Here is a 23,344-nt window from a genome sequence, read left to right as displayed (position 1 = left end):
CAGGGCCAAATGATCGAATTAGCCTACATGCTTCCCGATATCGCCCACCCGTAGGTGGGGATATCGGGTGAAGATCCTCTCGCTTGGCGATCTCGTCAAGCGAGCAAATCTTAACGTGCATGGGCACCTTTAGTTGCACTGCCCTGCACAGTTAAGTGCACTAAAGAGAAGACTAATCTTTATTTAAAACAGAGGGCAGAAGCCTGCACAGCAATAGCAGGAAACTCAAGTTAAACGTATTGCCCTAATTACAACTTAGGGTGAAGACACACGGAGCTGCTAGTGGCAGCTACTTGTCACGGCTACAGCAATAGAGAATGTTGATCATTTACTGATAATTGTGTCTACGTGTGTTTAGCAGGGACAAATATCAGTATTGTCAATGGCAGGGTATTTTCTGGTGTTTAGTAGCCGTGACAAAGTAGCTCCATGTGTCTTCCTTATTCCTTCCAAACCATGTGCCCAAAGCCTTTCTCCAGGATAAAGGGATACTGTTACTTACTGCAGGGTTTTTGTTTCCAGGAACTATAACTTCCTGCACCTTCCACCCCCCCCCCCCAATGGTTGAAAGGCAAATGTCAGTCACAAATGTTAAAGATTTTACCTTTATTTTGTAAATATGTTTTTAGAGTGGATATTTTATGAGCATATAAGGATGCAGATAAGGGAGAAGACCCCTTACTCTTCAGGCATTAATGATACAGCTGATTGTGTCAGAGGAAGCCTGTTTAGTAGTACTTAAAGGGGCAGTATGCCGCTTTGTTCAGCATTAGTTCAAACAATAGGCAAAAAGTATGTTTGGCACAAATCCTATTTATTGAACTGGTGACCAAGAAGGATGCTGCCCCTTTAAAGGAAAAAGCGATAGTCTCCCTTTCAGACCACTAGGATTTATATTATTATTGTGTATTTTGCTCATTCTTGATTTTTTTGTATAAAAAAAAAAATACAAAACAAATCATAATTTTCTCACATTGAGTTGACCATGATTCCTTCAGTATGATATCTGGTAACAAAAAATAGTTGTCTCAGATCCCTAGTGTAATTTAGCAACAGTGACTTATGACATAACGTAAACACAGTGGGGCACATTTATCAACACTGGGCAAATTTGCCCATAGCAACCAATCAGTGATTGCCTTTTTTCAGCCAGTTGCAGGTAGAACAATGAATGTAACAATTTTATTGGTTGCCATGGGTTACTGCCCACTGTTTATAAATGACCCCCAGTTTGTTATTATCAGCCCTCTTTATTCCTTGTATCCACCTCATATTGCAAGTTAAAGGAAGCTCAAGGCTAAGGCTACAGAGGAGACTTTTTTCCTGCTGTGACTCTAATGTAGCCTGCTCCTCTCTGGTGCTGACAACAGGCTGATACTCACTGTAGCAGCTCTCCTGATGCCATGGGAAGGATCAGTAAGACCGGCAGTCTGTGGGAGTGCCACACATGCAGTTCATTGCCAGTGAGGCCAATAAGCAGAGCTGAACTGCAACCAGCTATGCATATTGGAAAAGGAAATAATGGTTTGGGCTGGATTTAGAAGAGATTTTTCTGTTACTCATGTAACCTATCACTTAACAAACTCTAGATTTAATTTTGGGCAGCTTTGCTGTCACCATTTAAATGCTGCCTGGCAGTTGTTTCGCTGGACCTACCCAGAGAAGGTCTGCGTAATAATATGAAAGCAGCTTTGCTTGGTATATCAGAACTGAATGAAGGATGTACTAACTCAGGCCATGGAGAGGCTTTCTTTTAGCATGATTGTCAGTTGAGTTTGCATGTACCAGATGATGTCTAAGGGAAAATGAATGTACTATGTACTAATCTATGCACATTATTCAATGGTCTGTAAGTATATGTATAGAATTAGATTAGATGTGGCAACATATAGGTAAAAATCTATGTATAGCATAAGCCCTTCCTAATGCAGTCAGGAAATCAATGTGGGCCATCATCAGGATCTCAAGGGTAGTGGATCATCCTCCATTGAGGCACCAAGGAAGCCCTGGCTCAAGCTATATAAAAAGGAACATATTGGTTGCACTTCTTGTTATTGTTAACTGTTGCTTTGTGTTATGCTTTTATGTTATTATGCTTGAATTCCTTTTAAACAGCACAATGGATCTAACAATAGGTATTGTTGTAGTTCATAAGGCGTATAACATGTACTACAGTGCTTTTTAGTTAGTGTTCCAGACGAAAGTAACATGCAAGCAAGTGGGCTGTCTGTAGTATAGGTGCCCCAGGCTGTGTAACCTGCAAATACATTGCTGCTGTTACTCACAGAGGTGTTACACTCAGAACGTTGTTCTCTCTCTCAGTCTGCATTTTGCCAACCTGTGCAGATGATATGGGCCAAAACATTTTTATTTTAGTACCACAAAACAAAATGAACCTGCCTCACATATATATTGTGGTATAGTCATTCAATTTGTTTTATCGTACATGGGTAAATATAGGGAAATACTGTATATTAAGGGTTTAGCAACCAATATAATAAAATATAACTGAAAGGTAGTCAATCAAGTGTCAATAGAGAAGATGGGAATACTGACTTGCCAGTCTCAGTTGCTTGCTGTGGCCCATATAGATGAAATAAAGGACTCTTAAATCTGCCCGTATTTGGCCACTTTAACATTAGATGCCAATATTACCTACAATAAAAGGCTTATTAGAGCATGTATGTCTGTTTTGCATGTTGTTTAGATAGAAGTGAAACTACAAGTCTAACAAGGACTTATGGGAGCAGAAATAAAGTTCCCCTAGTGTCACTAGCAGCATATATTTGGCCTGTGGCTGGCTGATCTAGTTTATTCATAAGAAAACAAGGGTAAGGATGGAATTTCCTTACTTAGGGACCAAGATATAGTTAAGACCAAGCTATTAGGTTTTTTAGACTTCAACTTTTTTCATTCTTTCCATTTATTACATTGGTGAAGGCATGCTTAATATTTCAGTGCATTCATTCAGTGGGGAATGAATTCAGCAAATGGTTGAGTTTTAGGACCTCTGCTTGCCTGGGCCAGAACATATGGAAACTCTAGATCATTCGCTTAGGGCTTAGTACATCATTGTGGGTCTGTAGTTAATATCTGCCATAAGAAGTTGTGGTGGGCCTTCTTTATACATAATAAGCCTTGTTGGTTTTAAGCTACAAGGAAATCTGCACCTTACCATTTTGATGTGTTCTGTTGTGTATATAAGTTTATATTTGAATAGGACAAATGCAGTTATAATATTTACTAGAAGTGACTTTTTATTCTCTTGATTACATTTTGCTAAATATGCAAAATCAGATGGCATTTTGCACTGTTACAATGCCGCAAGCGATGTTTTGAAGGGCCTATTATAGAGATATAGAGATACACAGGCTGTTTGTTGCCCAGGGTTTCTTGTAGTACTTGGCAATGTGATGTGTTACTGTAGGGACAATGAAGGGCCCACTAAGTGCTTCTACTCCGTCAGTGCATATTGAGGCATATGTGTGTGTGGAAGGGGGATCACTGTTTATGTGTAGCAAGACCTCTGAGCTATGTGGCATAGGGTGCTAAGTGGGTGACCTTTTTTGTTTATTATATGGAGATTACAGTAATGATATTGATGCAGTCCTGGCAGGTGTCGGGCAAGCGCTTAGGCCTGTAGCATGAGATGCTTTCAATTGCTACTGCCTGATACCGAGGCCATGCTTTGGGACTAACTGGCCCACCCAAGCCCAGGTTTAGCTGATGTCTGTTAAAGCATAACATGCACTTTAATTAATAGCAGAGGGGGGTGACTATGGCTTTTTCCATGCTGTGGTCCATTCCTACCAATGTTATGCAATTTCCCATAGTCTCATGCAGAGACACAGGTAGCTGAGCAGCTCTGGAGAAGGAGCAGCTATTTGCAGTCACAGTACGTCAGTGTAGTGTTGCAGAAGGCAGATGTAAGTAGCTCTCGTATGTCCCCAACAGTGCAATATTATATACCTCTGTCGGATATGTTTCCGTTTATCTTTCTTTTAGAGATTGAAGTACATAGGAAGCCGTTAGAATTTATTCTTTGTCACTGGAATGTTTGTCTAGCGAATAATAATGTGTTATAAGAAAAAATATCACACAATTCACTTTTGGGGCAGATTTATTTAAATGTGAGTCCATAGCATGATACTTAAAAACTCACCCATGTTCTATTCATTCCTAGGGGATTTATCAAATGTTAAGTTCCATTGATAAATACACTTCCAACAATCCCATAACAATGAATAGAACATGGGTGAGTTTTTATGTATTAAGCTCTAAACTCACGTTTTGATAAATCTGCCCCTTAATATTGTATTTCAGTCTTAGTTTGTTTTCCTTTCAGATCTATTCATCTTTTTTTTTGAAGCACAAAAAGTGGGATTATCCAGATCCTTACAAGTAGGTATAAGTGGGATTTAAATGCAGACTTACCAGCAGGACTGCTATCTGTTCAATACATGGCAATGAATGTTCATTATGCAGGCATACACATTTACCTGCCGGGCATATTATATATATATGCCTGTGGGGACTTATTTCCCATTAGGGCAGTGGCACATTAGGGAGGGATTAGGTGCCCCATGCACAGGCAGTTATCACTCAGAAGCACAGACGAGCCTGTTTTTATATGATCTTGTGTCCAGAAAGCGTACCACTGATTGCCATTCAAATGAACGAAGAAGCGATTCTGAGCTTACCCACCAATAGAGCTACACAATTCCCAGGCAATTAACTGCTTAATTTCCCCTGTGCCATTGCCCTTAGGGCTCTGGCACACGGGGAGATTAGTCGCCCTCGGGCGAAAATGTAAGTCACCGGTGGGATGGCACACTCTGTGCAGGGGATTTCGTCAAATCGCCGAAGTTGCCTCGCGAGGCATTTCGTCTGTGCAGCGTGTGCCATCCCATCGGCGACTTACATTTTCGCCGGTGGGATGGTAGTTCGGCGAGATTAGTCGCCCATGACAAGGGAGATTTGTTGCGGGCGACTAATCTCCCTGTGTGCCAGAGCCCTTAAACTTACAAAATATGTTGCCTGCACTACTGGCACGGCCTCTCCCTATGTCCCTGTAACTACTGGTGTTATTGATCACTGTAACTTTATTAACTCCTTCATTTCCCTTTGTGTAAATGCTCCTGATGGTCTGATTATGAGTGGGTTAAAATAAGGAAGTTTGTTAAAACAAAAGCAAATGATTATAAAGATATGAAGCAGGGATCCCATGCCATGTTATTAAAGGCACTTGCAGATGTTGCTACTCTCAGCTTAGTTAAGATTCCCCCTTAATGTTTAATCAGGTGACCCAGGGTTCCAACATTGAGTGATTTCTGTACAATTCCAGATCTCCCTTGTGTCAGGATTTGTTTTACTTGTGACTGTGGCCTCCCTGGCAGCCCTGGGGCTATATCCAGCCTACATCTCTGTCTTCTCACAGCATTTTCTGCCTTTGCACTTTTATCTTTTTATACAACATCCCAAATGTATAACAATTCTGTTCCAATAGTATGCCTATTCTTAAACTCCAGAACTCCTCCTTATCCTCTCGTCTCATTTTCTTTTACATTGTGGCAGTAGGATGGCTGAGGATAATGGGGGCTGTAGTTCAGCAACAGATTGTCTAACCCTGATCTAAACTGTAACCTTTCACCATGTTGTGTTATTTGTATTGATCTCTATGTTGATGATGCTTTTATGTCAAACTTGTACAGCAATGTATGAAAACGCTGACACTTTAGTTACACAATATATTACAATAATGCTACAGTGTTGGTATTTCTGTTCTTTTACTTTCCTTGTTATTTTTAATTCTTGGAGTTTATCTTTTTGAAATGACAGTTTTTGCAAAAAGTAAAAGCCTATGTTACTAAAGCCGGAACATCTATTGGCGCTTCAGTCTTGTTGCACTTTGTGCATCACTAAATTAGGTTTTTGCTGTTGTGCCTTGCCTTCTCCCAGACTGAACAGCAGGGGGCATTGAAATGGCACCTATGTGATTCTAGTCTGACGTGGGCTATTATACATTCCAATATGGTTTGCCAAAATAACATATTTAGGAAAAAAAAACACAGTAGTAACTACTGCAGGAATCCGTGTGTTAAAAACAACATATTTTGAAATGTACATGCACAGTTACATTTTATTTTACATTTGAGGCAGCGAGAGATGGATGAGTGATATGTTGGGTCCCTAGGCAACACTTTGTGCAGCCCCCCTTTAGGCTTGGGTGAACGCGTACCTTGGGCGCGCACGTGCATGCTAGCGCAAAGCATAATAAGTAAAACAGATACAAAAGAGTAGAGCTGAAAAATAATAATTTAAAAAAGCTCTTGTACACATAACTGTTCCATTATGCATAATCCACACAATTATTTATTATCAAAAATCTGCAATGCTGCCAAATTTACTGAATGATATATAATAATACTCAATGCAGATGAGTTTAAATACTAAACGTTCTGCATTGCCTATTGTGTCTATAAATATGGCTTTTTAAGGAGGCATTATACACTTTTTGATCATATTTACATATGGGGGCTTGATCTCTTTTACTAGTTATTGGTGCATTTATATTTCAGAGGCACTCTACATAACAGCTCATTTCTCTAACAGTTTGGGCACCCTACTAAGTCAGTGTTCAGTAATTCCCATTTGGCACAGATCACAGCCTGTAAACAGGTTTTGTATCCAGCTGCGAGTTATTCAGTTCATCTTGTAGGGATTTATGCTCACTCTTCCTTGCAGATCATTTCTTATTCTGAGATTTTCTTGAGTTTAAGATTTTCCAACATGTAGGGACCTCAAGAATGTAGCTGCCCTTTGCTCAGGCAGTTCTTCTATAGTGTGGACACCCTAGGTCAGGGATCCCCAACCTTTTTTACCTGTTTGGAATTCCTTACATGGACTGGCAGCCTACATGAGGCTCTGTTTGGCAGTACACCTGGGTTTTATGCAACCAAAACTTGCCACCAAGTCAGAAATTAAAAAAAATGCACCTGCGTTAAGACCACTGGGAGCAACATCCAAAGGATTGGTGAGTAACATGCTGCTCTCCAGCCACTGGTTGGGGATCACTGCCCTAGGTGGTACTTTGTAAACCCTGGTTAATTTTTTCTTTTCCCAGAGTCAGAGTCTTTTCCCAGAGAGGACAGATCACAGAGTGATTTATTATTGACTGAAAAGCATTTAATCTGTTTAGTATGTGATATTGTGGTCTTAAGTGTTGCATTCACCAGAAATCATATGCTGAGGATTAATAAACAAGTTAATTTGTTTTGAAGATATCCTATCTCTCCATTTATTTGGTTGGCAGATACTCAAAGCAACTGATCTTTTCCCCAGTGGTCCAGCAGGCAGGGGCATTTCTGGGGTCTATGCTGCCCTGAAGTGGCATTTCTGATGCTGCCCCTGGTAACTATAGGGCTGCTGCTGCATGGGGCGAGTTTCTTAACTCATGTTACAACATGAGAAAAGTACTGTATATCTACTGGGAGTTACAGGGAGTCGTGCCTAGCTTTATAGTGTGCATGCAGAACACTTACTTCTGCTATAGCACACCCAACGGTGGGCTACACACAGATTTTTAATGTCGTTTAAGTCAGCGGACTGTGAGGGCCATTCCAACACCTGCGGCTTGCTGTTTTTCCAACAGCTCATGGTGGCTTTTGAGGTAAGTTTATCCATCACCATTTCAGCTACTTGACTAGTCTTTCTCTTTGAAGTTGTAGTTCACCTTGATAAAAGCACACACGTGTATATATATAATATATATAGTACATCCATTAGCAGAACAGAACAATATTCATTGTTGATGAGTCCAAACTTGTAACTTCTCTCTGATGCGAGGACCTACTCACAGAGGGGGTTGCCGACCCCCTTACCCTCCTGGCTGACACCATCTATGTTCCCTGCATTCTCATACTCAACAGGCAGCAGCACTGAGCTTGCACTGGCTAGTGTGGCATTGCTTTACTGCAGCTTTTTGGTTCTCTGATTCGCTGAACAAATCCACCTTTCTATAACTGCACTATCCCACCATGTCATTATCAGTAAGCTAGGAAAATGTACGCTCTCTTAGTATAACTGCTACTGAAATGATCGCACATACTCAGCTAGAGATATACTTTTTAAAATCAAGGTGGAGATTCCCTTTAGGGCAATGGCCTTTTAGCCCCCTGTGGTTAATATTGGCTACTGTGGAAGACTAATATCTCCGAAATGCCTTGCCACTGGCAATAAAGTGAAACGCCGGTGGAAAGTCATAGGTAAGTCACAGGTGACAACTCCTAATGCATTTAGTTATAATTAGATAATTACGGCCAGGGAAACTGCAGAAAAACTATGCTTATCAAGTTTGCTAAATAAAATGTAACTGTGCAATAGTTGTAATGCTATAGAAGGGAAAAAAAGTAAAAATCAGAGCCATGTTTTAGCGTGTTTTTTAAAGTTGTCTTTTATTCTTTTCAAAATATTCTATGCACTCTATTAAAGCTTTTCACTGTGCAACAGGCGGAGCAAGAGAGCTTATTTCAGAGCAGAAAATAAATCTATCCGCCTATGTAAAGAAGATGCTTTTCTTTACAAAATCAGTTTCATAGGAACATTTATAAACGCATCTCTATTTGACATCATAGAAAATAAACTAGTTTTAAATTTGACTCAAGATTTGTACACAGAATATTTACAATATTTACATGACAACAAAACAATGTATAAATTCTTCTCTATGTACAAATAGTCTAAAAGTGCAAGGCCGTATAGATTCATTTAGTGTTGGAGCAAGGACTAAACATTCCAAATCATAGAATCTAGAATTTTCCTCTTTTACTGTAAACAATGAGCGGAACCTGGAAGATGAGAGAATGTTACTTTGTAGGTGTTGGCTCAGTGTTGTTCCATACCATTACTTCTTCCTTTACCAATGTTGTAGTTGGGGCGCAGAGTAAAGTGATGGGGGAATGCCAATCTGGAGTGGTCAGCTGCCTGACTGGAGGCTGTATAACTGTTCTATACAAAGATGTCACTTGGCCTATGGGTAACTTGGACCTGTGGGATTTCAGCTGCCGGCTCAATCTTAGATTGTAAATACTATGGCATAGAGCTGCTTGCCAGGTACAACTGCTATGCAAAGACAAACTGAAGCCTTCAGTCTTCCAGCTCATAGGTCATCTGTGCCCCCTATGGACAACTGTAACCCTTTTCTCTAATACAAGTCAGTACAATGATCAGAACAATGGTCAGTACAATAAGTAGCCATATTATTGGTGATAGATTTGCATTTCCTTCTCTTACTCTTTGGCCCATAACTCACAGCAATTATTTATTACAAATTCTGCCATAATAACCACAAAGACTGATGGAAGAACAACTGTAAGCATCTAAACATGATTTAAAGAATGGAACAATCCAAAGCAACATTTATAGTTTATATTATATCAGCAATGAACAAGGAATCAGACAATGTGGCCCCATCTGATTAGCTTGTTCTAGTGAGGATTAATGTAAGTGAAGAAGCAATGGCTTCATGCTACTCTAGGGACGGCAACAAGAACTTTTCCAGAAGTCCATGTTGTCCATTAGAAGGGCTGGCCAGTAGAGCAGACTGAAGAAGGGAACCCCACCACATACATCTATACCAGCTAAACACCAAGGGGCAGATTTAGCAACAACTGATCAAACGCCTCACTGCAGTGTGTTTTATTCCAGGGGAAAAAAGGTCAAAATTCACTTTTTTATTTTCACTCAGATTTTTAAACTTGCAACAATTTGACCCCTAGGTTACAATAATCAATAATTTTTTTTTTTGCCATGTCATCTCTGGCTACAAACGTTTGCCAATAATAATGAAGTCTGAAAATGCTTTCAGAACAAGAAAGGATATCTGGAAGTATTCACACTAGCAGTAAAACGCAGAACATAGAACATAAATGGTATTAGAACCAGAAATAAGCCTTCCCCACATCACTTGGTTTCTCTTTACTAGATCATTCTATAGCCCAGTGTAAGCAAAATCATTCACTATGCCCCTAAAACCTTTGGCACAAGATGTTTTTCTCTTAGCAATCTAACTTCCTTTTGCACTTGGAAAGCAAACATTACTTAGGTTGCCATGTTATAGAGTACTTTGCTATTTTCAAGGGTGGCTATAAAAGAGGCACTGAGTACAGTAAGTTTCCAGGCTTCTATGTGAATTATACCACATGACACCGGAACACATCCCACAGTGCCAGGCCTAATGTGAGGTGCAACCGCCCTCCACATAACAAAACAGTAATGAGTGGGGGTTGGGGGATAATGAGCAGAACATTCTCTTACTTGAGACCTCATCTCTGTAGTATTACTGATTTCATGCTTGGAGGACACAATCTAGGCTATGATTAAGTGCCCTTGGGGCATGACATAAGGCTACAGAGATAATGTCTAATGTTCTTTTTACTATGTTGATCATACTGACAGCTGGGGCTCCCATGAATGGAATCAGTATCTTATTAGATATCAGTCGGGCAGACAGAAGATCCCTGGATACCTTCCTTAGCTGACCAAAGCCCTTATCTTGTTCTAGCCCAAAACCCTAATGGATAAGTCACTCCTCCCTGGCATTTGGACTTGGCCAGAACCGCAGAGGGTTGCATGTAAGGATTTGAGTAAAATAGGCAGTGACACTTCTTTATTAGGTTTATGCACCTTCACAGACTACTGGGTCCTGTTGGGTTACTATGATTCCCTGAATGATTGTAATCTGTTACCGTTCTTTTTATCCAGCGTGGGAACAACACAACACTAATTATTAGGCCTACAATATGGAAACATGATGCATCTGCACATAGGTATGCAGGATCCAGCCATAAAAAAGGGGCATGGGCAGTAAGCAGAATCAATGAGGCACCTTGAACATTAAATGCTTTACCACTCTGGACACTGGTATATGTGTGTATAAATCTTTGTGTTGCAGTATAAATACGGAATTTTAACGAGACAGTGTATTGGTGAATATTCCCTTTCATGTAACTCTTTGTACATCTAGTGCTGCTGGTCACTGTGCCTCTTTGGCTTTGCTAGCTGATAATGATCTCCCAAACCAGGATTTGGGGAAAACTGCCATTTTGAAGTAAAACACAAATATATATCTTTTTAATCATCACTCTGGGCTCTAATTTGCCACACCCATAGGCTCATGTTATCCTATACTTTGTACATGAATACAGACATTATATAGTGAAATAACCTGACTGCAGTGTTACTGGCAGTGACACTGACTCTTCTTTCAGCATAAATCATCAGTATAATGATAAATATATTGCCTTTACTTTTGGCTTATGCTTTTGTTTATGAAAATGTAGCTCTATAGCATTATGAGCAGCAACTGGCACATCCATATGACCTCTGACCATTGCTGCCCACTGCCCAGTTGTGGTCCAAATGCCCCATCTGCCTGAAAAAGTGGTGGCAGCTCTGTGCGGTCTTTTTTAGCAGGCAGAAAAGGCATTTCCTTTGGGGTCTTTTGCTCGAGGGGAAATATTCTATTAATGGCATTGTATAAATGATGCTGGGTAATCATTGTTTAGTGCTTTTAATATTTCTGTCACAATTGTCCAATTTGAGGCCTAACATCTCTTTTGGGAACTACAGGATCCACGGACAAAGAAACTGTAACATAATAATGAGTTGGGGTTATATGGCATCTATAGGAAAAATCTATAGGAAATCCTCAGCGTTAACACCGCTCTAGCTGCTCCCCATTCTAGCACTTGCCCAATGTCTCGGCCAATAACACTGTCAGCTCTGACTTATTTACACATAAGCTGATACAAAAGTAATTATGAATCTATCAGTAAATGTTCCTGTAACCAAACTTCCCTTTCACTCAGCGCCAATCGAATAATTAGCGGGGAAAGTGCTTCAAACATAAAACAAGTCGACAGGGATTATAAATAAAAATAGAAAATTTTCAAATACACAAATAAATTACAGGCACTAACCCCTTTAGTGTTCATTAAGTCAGCCAACATCATTTCAGCTCCTCATTTTCCAGGTTAGTGATGTTTTGGCAGATGTGCAACTTGGCTTGAATAAAATATCAGCCCCCAAGAGGCCCATAATACAACATATTTCCGAATCCAAGCCATTCATCACCAAATTGTTTGGCTTGTTGTTCATGCAAACTGGCAGCATCAGCCGGTTGGCTCCTCTAGTACTAACGATAATTACACAGAATAAACAGGAGCAGAAGCATTAACAATGAGATGGCAGAGGCTCCTGCATTGCACAAATGGATTTCTCCCATTAGTATCCTTTGGTATTGGATAGTGACTTCAAGTTCAAACTCACAGATGGAAAAAAAAAAAAAATATATATATATATACCTATATAAATCAGCCAATACTTATAGATATATTAATAATGCACAAGATCTCTGAATAAGCTTTAAAATATATCTCTATAAAAGGTGCTTAGTGAGGTCACATGACATAATTAAAACTCTTGTATTAAAATAAGCAATGTACACCCTGCTGTGTAATAAGATGTTAGCCACCTTGGTATTGGTGGCCTGTATATGATCATACGATTCCTAAAATAACCTTAGGAGTGTGCACATATACCCTAGATTATAAACATAATACAATTATTCACTAAAACCTGCTTCAGTGCTTACCTTTTTAAGGTAGAATGCTGATTTTTCCAAGTTCAGTTTTCAAAATCTATTAACCAGCAAGTGTTTCTTTGGCCAGTTGGTCTCTATGTGACAAAGTGCAAGTGTCCTGGCCTAGTACACAAGGGTCATGTGATAAAATCCCAAGTCACCAAATTGTCTGATTTCCCAAAATCCTTTAAGAGTTTTCATAAAGTATTATGAAAAATTATAAATAACTTGCCCACTGAGAAATTTTGAGGACTGAACTGGCTCACTCAGGTGCTTTAGCACTGGGATTCTGTAGCGCACATTGAGGGACACTAGCTCTTAGTCATTCATGCATAACACACACAATGGAGCATCAGATGTTTTTTGAGAAATCGGTTTGGGACAATCTGTGATAATAATTATGCTCTATAGAGCACAGTGCACAAACTGGGTGCAGACACACACAGAGCAGATTTTGGCATGGAAACACACATGTGATTTTTCACGCCAAAATCCTTGCCTAATGGTGCAGACTCAGGAAGGAGCAGAGACCAGCAGTTGGCTGATTCTAAGCCTGAGTTTATTTATAAGCCAAGAATAAGCCCTAGTTGGCATTAGCAGTAGGGTAGGATTAGGAACCCCCCCAGAAAAGTGAATTGCTAGGATTGTTTCCCAGTATGGTGCTCCTTTTAAAAAAATGCACCGGCTCAGCCTGCTGTAGGGACGCCTGGGAGAAATAAGCATAATGCTGGCACTGATGTTGTTTCCATGAGTTGGTGCATTTTTTCCTTAAAAGGAGCACCAGCCTGGGGAAAAATCTTAGCATTTAAGTTTGCTGGGGGGTTCCTACCATATTTGCACCCCTGTCCTGTGGATCTGCCTTTTCTTCTTTTATAATGGTGCAGCAATGGTTTAAAAAGAATTTGGTGAAAAGGGCTGCGATCATATATATATTATATATATTTATATATATATATATGGGCAAATTCAGTGCAGGGCTGAGTAGGAAATATTCCAGTGCTGCGGCAGTGTGTGCCCTTCATTAAATAATTTCACGTTTTTTGGCCATTCTGACCCACAATGCATTGCTCTGCAACAAGTTAAACGAAAACCAGTAGCAAAAAGTACAATGTAACTACCAAGAGCTATCATTTGCAGTGAGTCAATATTAATAATATAGTAATTAGCTTGATTAGCTTTGGCAGACAACACCAATAAAAGCCCCTGACATATACACTGGGTATAACATTGTAACACTGGAACACACACACTTTCATTCTCCATAAAGGCAGCCGGGACTTTATCATCGGGTGAAGGTGTTGGCTTCAATTCCATGCCGTGTCAATCAGTAGTAACATTAGAAACATGATTTGGGCCGTCAGTATGTCGTTTCTGTCCAGTGGATTGACTCATCTGTTTTAGCGCCCCCTGTTGCTGTGAGGCAGAAGAGCTTTCTCCAGGCAGTGAATTCTGGGAGGCCTTTCCCTTTCTGACACATCTGCTGTCCCTGAGGTCTAACTGTCACTTCTTATTGATGCATCATGGGAGCTGCATCTCAGGCAGGTCAGTCACATTTCCAGATTGGTTTTGTTGCTGAGGATGTAAAAAATACCCCATTGTGCTTTGCTGCGACATGTGAGGCTGCTGGAAAATGCGTTGAGAATGTGCAGTTTGTACTGTGTCCTGGGTCTGCATCTGTAAATCAGAAAGGTATTAGTAAGCACATCAACTAGGGGGAAGAGAGGTAACTGGAAATACCCACAGGTGTGTGGTGTTTTTTTGTTTTTTTTTTATTTTGGAGGATTGTTTTTTATTACTTGGACAACTGGACCTGTAAAATATGAGGAAAATTGATCATGCAATTTTGCTTTTAGAATCCATCTCCATGGTTGCTTTTATGTTTTAACTCTTGATATTTTGCTAGGCAATTTTAGTTTTGAGCAACACTGCTATAAAAGGGACAGTAATATAGTTATATACTGTAGGACTCGTCCTAGGGGAACTCCTGGTGGGCCCAAGTACAAACAAGCCTCCAGCCCACCCAACCATTTGCCTTGTGTCACTAAACCATGTCAAATTCCCATTTCTGTATGAGAACCAAGACAAAATGGAGGGAAGGATAGATAATACTATGGGGGAGATTTATCAAAATGTGAGATTAGAGCTCACCGCAGAAAAATTCACCCACTTTCGATTCATTCCTATGGGAATAGGCCAGCTTGATCCAAAAATGTTTAAAAACATCTGACTTTAAACTTATGACGGCCAGGGCTTATTCTCAGCCTGCAAATAAATGCAGCTGACCACTGGTCTCTGCTTTCTCCAACGTCAGGATTTTGGATCGAAAAAGCACACTTGTGTACACAGGCCAATTAAGTGCCTTGCACTACAGACACAGGAGGGAGCAGAGACCAGTGGATCAGCTGATTTTATGTCTGCATTTATATGTTGGCTAAGAATCTGCCCTGTCTGGCAGTAGCCCTAAGGCTATATAGTTATACAGTAATCAAGAATAATTGCACCAGTCATTCCCACCCTTGTTCTGCTACACCAGCCCCAAATACAACCGTGCATGTTTCAGTACATCATTCAGCAGCAAGGGACTTCCCAGCATTACTCATCTTATGCCTGATGCAAATTGGCTTAAAAATAAGGTTGGGTTCCATTTATATTCAGCATCACAAACAAGCAACTTGGGAGTATTTGAAGGAACCATCAAAGCTGGGTATATTGCAAAGCAGTCATGGCAGATTGCATTATTAATATATTCCACTAAAGTGGAAAAGGGTCTTTCTTATCAGAACTACCTGCAGATACAGATGCTGTGGCTGGACCTGCTGCTGCTGGCATTGGTGCACATGGACCGACGCATGGCTTTGCTGGGTGCTGAAACTGGAATGAGGGATCATGACCGATGGAGTATAGGCTGGAGGAGGTTGCACAGCAATCACTGTACTGCATGTGATTGGCTGCATGTGTAATGATGGAGGCCGCATTTGCTGATCCTGATCAAACCTACAAATTAACAAAAGGAAAGTGAAGTAATTTATAGAAATCAGAATGAACTGAAAATGAGAAGAATGAAACAGATAGTTCCCCTTTAAATGGACTTCAAGTATGACATATACATTTAGATTCTAAGAAAATTAGTAGTTTGTCATTTTTTATTCTTGGTAGTTTTTAAACCAACTTTCTGTTCAGTGGCAAACCTGTTGCTAGGGTACAATTTACCCTAGCAACAGGCAGTAGTTTTAATAAAAGACTAGAAGATAAGAGAGGACCAGAACAGAAAGATAAGTAATAAAAAGTAACAATAAAATGTTAGCCTCACAGAGCAAGAGATTCTTTGGCTACTGGTATCAGTGACCCCACATATAAAACCTCAAAGAACTAGAAAAATAAATGACAACCAACTGAAAAGTTGCTAAGAAAAGTTAACGTAAAGGTGTACCACCCATTAAACAGTGAGCTTGCCTTTCATATAAATTGTCTGGTCACCAGACATCTATAAAGAAAACGGTAAATACAAACTGGGAATGATGAATAAAAAGGATGAAATTATTCAATGGATACAATAAAAAATATATTAAATGTATGCACATGTGCAAGTAGATCTGTATATGCATGCATACCTGGGGAGAGATATGTATAGCTACTTTGAAATATTAGAAGTTAATGAAAATTTCTTTGTTCCAAGGCCATAGGCTGAAGAAGTCGAAGTGCTCCAGCATTCTTTCTAATATCCTTATATAATATACAACAGTCATACATATCCTGTAAATTATATCCTTATAAATGGTGACTAGTGATGTCATCAGTTAGAATTTTGTCCAAGAGCAAGAAATCATGATAAAATGCTCAGTAGACCATTGCCCAAGAATGCTATCTGGTGGTCAAGGTCACTGATTGCAAGGCTTTCATTTTATTGTTACTAATATTTCTATTGCTTATCTTTCTATTCAGACCCTCTCCTATTCATTTTGAAGTTCTAATTCTCAGCCACAACCCAGTTACTAGGGTAATAAAGCCCTAGCATCCAGCCAGCAGATTTAAGGTGGCCATACACATTTAGATTTCAGTCTTCCAACGAACGTTTGGATATCGATCATACAATGAAATAGTTGGCAGACACTGATCATACCAAAGTGACTTCCATTGTAGGTCCCCCAAGGATATTGTCCAATACACAATACATGCGCAGATTTTATCTTTATCCGACCAGAATATTCTAATCTTGCTGATCAACTAAACAACCTATCGCCATAGGAACGAAAATTTAGGGGCGATAATTCTGAGCCCACACACTGTCTGAAAACGAGGTTTCGTACGATTTTATCGGTGCGTGTATGGCCAAGTCCAAGTCTGAGAGCTTCAGAATGAGGACAACCCAGAAGCTGCCTAAAATGCTTCTGTCTACTCCATACTAAAATTAACTTTAATGTTCATGTGCCCATCAGAGTTCTGAGAGCTCATTTACAATTACTATTCACAGCAATAGATATAAAAGTACAGGCAGCTACTGGTATTTTGGGCCAAGCTTGGAAACCTTCTTTCCTAGTTTTGCTATATGTATGAACCCCAAATTATCCACATGGCACATAATGAGTAAAGCAATGCATTTTGATCTTTCCCCTTATAAAATGCCAGCTAAAATATATATATTTCCCAACCTTAAGTGCCTGTCCTGTTTGTATTCAGTTGCTTGTTGGCGATCCCCAGTTTCAGATGGAACCCTTGAATTAACAACAGTGGGATGTGCTTGAGGAAACATTGTGTTGCTGTACAGCGGCATTACAATGTTACTAGGAGCTGGGACAGGCAGAGTTGCTGTCTGCTGTGGCTGATTCCCTCTTATGAGCCTTTGATGCTGATGGGGTTGAATTTGGTTTTGTTTCTGTAGCTGCTGCTGCTTGTGTAATTGCTGCTGTTGTTTTTGTAGCTGTTGTTGTTTTTGTAGCTGGAGCTGCTGTTTTTGCTGTAACTGTTGTTGCCGCTGTTGCTGCAAAACATTCTGTTGTTGCTGTAGAGGATTCTGTGGCTGCTGCTGCTGTTGCTGTAGAGGACCCTGCTGCAAATGCTGCTGTGTATTCTGAGTGCACAAAATACATATACAAATTTAGAAAAATATATTCTAGATGTCACCATATAGAATACATATCCAGGCTTTAAATTAACTTTTAGGTTTTTTTCTAGCTAACAGAAATTGTATTTTTAGAGATGAAGGGCAACATTTTGCAAATTCTGGAATCTTTACAGGAGAAGGAAAGTCATTTTGGCATTTTACCGCCAATAGATTTAGTGCCACCTAGAACGCTATATTTATTCTGCAGAAAGCTTTACCATACAGATTAAACAGCCCTAGAAGCTCCCTCTGTTTGTTTAAGATACCAGCTGCCATTTTAGCTTGGTCTCAGTAACTTCTGTGCTGCAGCTGGTAGCTAAGATTATACTGCACAGTTAGGAGGAGGAGTAAATTCTGATGGGAGGGGGAGCTAATTCTGATGGGAGCGGTGCAGGAGAAGGGAGGGGGAGAGGGAGAGAGGAGCAAACTGATCACACCCTGAAGGAACTTTCTGGAAGTCTGAAACTGAAAAACGTTTACAAAAAAGAAGAAAATAAATCTTGTGTTTCTTTTGATAGAAGACTCTTTCTATGAGTGCTTATGACTGTGTTTACCTTTCTGATAAAGCTAACTTAGTTTTTATCTTTCCTTCTCCTTAAAGAATCATAGAATGTATTTGTTCTTGTCTGCTTTGTTTTGGCCTAGCAGTGCTCACTTCCATAGAGGAGATCAATCTCTTCCACATGACAGGACTTTCTAGAGATCCCATCTTAATAAAGGTTGGTTATGTATATATTGTAGATTGCTTTACAGACGGTGAAGACCATAGAAGCTAGCTTGCCACAGAGATCAAGCCTCAATATCACCAACTCCCCTTATATGAAATACATATAGATGCATATTCTGCATTTGTTTTTTACCTGTGCAGGAGTCAGATACTGGTGCTGAACAGCTACATTGGACACACAGAAACGTTTTGCTGGAATCATGCCCTGAGACTTCTTGGTTGAATCAACACTTTGCCTAGGAGCCCCAGACGACTGATGAGACACCATTCTAGGATCTGATTGTTGTAAACTGCTGTATCCCATGGGGATTGGTTGCGGCATCTGAAAGAAGCATATGAACGGAACATCATTTCATCTGAGATTAGGTTTAGCACTATATAAAGTTCTTATTCCAGGCTGTAAACACAGGGGGTGAATAGCAGATGTAGAAAAAAGAAAATGTATACTTATAATATAATACATTTTGTAACAGCAGCGCTTCCCGCTGGTCTATTTTCTGACTGTGAAAAATTCAGCAGAATGTGTCAGAATTAAAAATAGAACTGTTCTAATGTTGTTTTACCATGAGAAAAGTTATCTGATGATTTAGTTTTTTTTCCTAAAGAGAGCAACAGCTGAATGTTCCTCTTTCACATTCCCCTGACCAGAGCACAGATATAAAACTGACCATCATGTGGTGCTGTTGTTATAGTTGTTAGAAAATTATTATATGAGCATTATATAATCAATAACATACTAACAAAGAAGAAGAAGGATAACAGATTCAAAATAATTTGCCAGTGAGTATGCTGTAGTGATGAGCAAAATTTTTCGCCATGCACGGATTTGATGCAAAATTCTGAATTTTGCCATTAGTGGATTTTCTTGCAAAACAGGCCCAACAATTCTCTGTGGAATAAAAGTTGCGGTTGTGTCAAGAAGTTGAAGTTGCGTCAAAAAAGTCAGGGGCGCATAAAAAAAAAGTAATGTGTGTCAAAAATGTTGTGCGGTAGCCACGTTTCTCAAATTTTGCAGACATTTGCTGATCACTAGTATGCTGTTTTTCAGCTATCATTTTGCTGTTATCTTATAGATTATAGTGAACTTTGGAAGTTATGGCCAAATTGTCATGACAATAATAAGAATATCATATACAACAAAAAGAAAGTATGCAGTCCTCCAGCTGAAGGTGTTCTGTGGCTGCTCTATATAACAATGGAACAGCTAGAGGGCACCATACTCTCTGGCACTATGTCATAGAAATACAATAGGTTTACCTGCCGATTAGAATCCTCCATTCTCCGAAGCTGCTCCTTGATCACATCCAGCTCCATCTGCTGTGTTTGGATGTCAGCCTGTAACATCCGAGTTCTCTCTTGTAGTTGCTCCTTCATATGTTCTCCTATCTCAAACTGGGCCGAATTGGGATAATGGTAAACAGGCTGTTGCACAAATGGAAAAATCTCATTAATAAATATAAATGCAGAAAGGCTCTTGCTTTCCCATAAGGCTGATGGCCCATGGATTGATGTAGTCACCCGTGCTAGATCTACTGCGGGCGGCTAACTGCTCCAAAATGCCTTTCCCCCAGCAAGAATAGGGGTCGCCAGTGGAAATGCCTATGCATTGCTTCGGCTTTCCAAAATCGTACAAAGTTGCCTGCAGGAGAAAGCTTTGCGCGACTTCAGAAAGTGATGCGTACGCCTTTCCACTAGCGACTCCTATTGTTGCTGGTTGAAAGGCATTTTGGAGTGGTTAATCACCAGCGGTAGCAGATTTATCACAGATGACTAACTTGCTCCATGGGCCATCAACCTTAGAGGGGGCATATACCTTCCATAGCAGGGTTACATCTCCCAAATGGTGCTGGGATGGATTCCTAAAGCAACACTGCACAAAATGGCCTCTCCCAAGTCCTCCAGGGTCAGCATTACAAGTAATTCAGTAGGACCCCCGGTGATAATTATTTTCTAACTATGAACACCCAAGCTGCACTGCAATTGTCCTTCTGAAGTTAATTTCAGTGTAATACTGGCAAGCAAATACTGCACAGTAATCCCAGTTCATCAGGTAAGAATGAGATTCCTGATGTAGAACTGATAGGAATGTTTCACATCTTGCATACCAGTTTAGTATACCTGCCATGAAAAGCTAGGGGGTACAAAATAGTTAGTATTGTGGAAGGTTCAAAGCCTCTATTAGAGCAAGTACTGCCTTGCACACATTACAGGCAAGGACAGAACTATTTTATTTAAGATGAAATGCTTAACTTTTAGATAATCCTGGTGCTGCAGTAGGAATATCCTTGTCTGTGACTAATTTTTAGTTATTTGTTTAGGAACTGCTGACTTTGATACAAAATTATCAAAAAGCCAACAGGCCGCCAGTTGGACAGCAATGGTAAACAATAGGCAAAAAGTATGTTGAGCTCAAGCCTAATCAAGTTGAACAATGGGGTTTACTGCCCCTTTAAATAAAAAGTAAAGGTCCCCATACACGGGCCGACTATAGCTGCCGATATCGTTCCCTTGGACCGATTCGGCAGCTAATCGGCCTGTGTATGGGCAGAACAGAGCGGCCTGGCCGACCGATTTCTGGCCTGAAATTGGCCAGATCTCGATCGGCCAGGTTATAAAATCTGGTCGGATCGGGGACCGCATCAGCTCGTTGATGTGGTCCCCGAACCGACTGCCCCATAACCACAAATGTAATTATTTTTTTTTTAAGTTACTTGCTACCCGATATCGCCCACCCTTATAGTGTATGGGCACCTTAACACCAAAAAAACCACTACTATAGTTTATATAACCATGGGGGCAGCCATTCAAAATAGAAAAGGCACAGTTATATAGCAGATAACAGATAAAATATGTTTGTATTCTATTCTTCTTCTATTCTTGTTATCTGCTATGGAACCCTTGCCTTTTTTCCAGCATGAATGGCTACCTCCATGGCTACATAGCAGCTTACTTATATAAACTGTAGTTGTCTTTCTGTAGCAAACACACAACTCTTACTAGTCAACAGCAACAGTATTATTATATATTATATATATTATAATTACTGTCCCTTTAAAGGATCATTTGCTAAAAAAATGTTTTTACCCTACACACTGGCTAACAGTAAATAATATTTTTTACTGGAAAAAACAGCGAGCAAAACCATAGTTACACCATTTACATAAAAGTTTGAGGCAGACACAGAGGATGTTTCACCCTCTCTGAAATATCAAAAAACAGATAAATGTTTTAGAATAGAATGGATTTGGCACTAGTTGCTCATGAAAAGGGTTTAAATGCCATTACTGGGCTTCCCCACAGTATCAACACAGACAAATAGTATCTGTAAATGTAAACAGGTGTGGGATCCATTATCCGGAAACCTGTTGCCCATAAAGCTCCAAATTACAGAAAGGTTATCTGCCAAAAACTCCATTTTAAGCAAGTAATTCTAGTTTTTAAAAAATTATTTCCTTTTTCTCTGTAATATTAACACAGTACCTTGTACTTGATCCCAACTATAATTAATCCTTATTGGAAGCAAAACAATCCTATTGGGTTTATTTACTATTTAAATGATATTTTATTAGGCTTAAGGTATAGAGATCCACATTAGATTAAGATTCCCTATCCGGAAAACCCCAGGTCCCGAGCATTCTGCATAACAGGTCCCATACCTGTATAACATATTATTACATTTAGGCACAACTGTTGTTTTAGGATTAGTGCTTCCATCTTCCCTTTTACTTTGCCCCTGGCTCCCTGCAGAATTAGTTATTCGTATAAGTCCTTGAGGAACATCCTGGTTCCCATTCAAACACCCTTATTCCCACTATACTTACCATAATTGCCTGTTGAGGTGAAACTGTAGAATGAGCAACATGATGCTGAGACAGATTTTCTGATGAGACTTGAGGTCTTCCTGGCTATTGAGAAAAAGCAGAATAAATAAAAGGAGCATCTCTGGATTACAAAATGTGTGCAAATTCGTAGTTTATGTAAATGACACCAGACACAGCCCTTTCTCTAACATAAGGCTAATGCCACACGTAGCGTATGGAACATACTTTTGGCAAGCTGAAAAACGCTTGCAGAGAATACGCTCCATACCCTTAAATATGCCTCTTCCTGTATGAATTTAATACACTTGGGTGCAGGCACATGTGGGCAATATTTGCCGAAAATGCCAAGTCTCGCGTTTCTTGCCAGATATCGGCTACATGTGCCTGCACCAGAGCCAAAAATATGCGCCATACGCTATGTGTGGCATTAGCCTTAGAATCTCTGCAAATAAAACACATTACTCAATTCAGCTGTGCATATTGGCCTCAGGCAACCTATCTCCTTGTCTGCCATGGCCCTAAATCTTAGCCAACCACGTAATAATTTATCTCTGCTTCAAAAACACTCAGAAAACATTTACTGCAGGTAAAGCCTGAGCATTGGGTTCTGAAGTCACAGGTTTTAAAGGAGTAATAAAATGAAAAACTAAGTAAGCTTAATGAGAAAGGTCTATGTAAACACAGCCATAAGCACTCACAGAAACGCTTTCTATCAAAAGAAACAAAGGATTTCTTTTCTTCTTTTTGTAAAGATGTTCTTAGGTGTCAGACTTCCTGTCCTTTAGGGCTCCTTCAGGTTTGGGGCATGAGTCTGAGCAGCATTCTCCTCTCTCCCTCTCCCTTTTTTTGCTCCCCTCTCCTATAAGAATTCACTTCCCCCTCCCATAAGAATGTGTGATCTGAGTTACCAACGGGTAGAGCTGCAGGAGGAAGCTATGGAGACCAATTCAAAATGGATGCTGCTATCTTAAACAAAGAAAATTAGCTTCTAGGGCTCTTTACTCAGGTATGGTAAAGCTTTCTACAGACTAAATATAGCATTCTAGGTGGCACTG

At 39.9% G+C, this 23,344-nt stretch overlaps 1 protein-coding gene across 1 annotated transcript in view; it reads right to left on the bottom strand.

Moving 5' to 3' along the window:
* Positions 1-9,945: 9,945 nt before the first annotated feature.
* pasd1 (PAS domain containing 1) overlaps positions 9,946-23,344 on the bottom strand; it is an 82,734-nt gene continuing 69,335 nt past the window's right edge. The window contains exons 16-21 of the mRNA XM_018096345.2: positions 22,290-22,373; positions 19,726-19,890; positions 18,602-18,790; positions 17,290-17,708; positions 15,427-15,634; positions 9,946-14,314 (exon numbers count right to left, since the gene is read on the bottom strand). Of these exons, the coding sequence (XP_017951834.2) occupies positions 14,159-14,314; positions 15,427-15,634; positions 17,290-17,708; positions 18,602-18,790; positions 19,726-19,890; positions 22,290-22,373 (1,221 nt within the window). The 3' untranslated portion in view covers positions 9,946-14,158. The remainder of the gene's footprint in view (positions 14,315-15,426; positions 15,635-17,289; positions 17,709-18,601; positions 18,791-19,725; positions 19,891-22,289; positions 22,374-23,344) is intronic.

This window comes from Xenopus tropicalis, chromosome 8, assembly GCF_000004195.4.
Source record: "Xenopus tropicalis strain Nigerian chromosome 8, UCB_Xtro_10.0, whole genome shotgun sequence".
Lineage (NCBI taxonomy): Eukaryota > Metazoa > Chordata > Amphibia > Anura > Pipidae > Xenopus > Xenopus tropicalis.
Note: the sequence above shows the minus strand (reverse complement) of the source record. Positions and strands in the feature narration are given on the sequence as shown.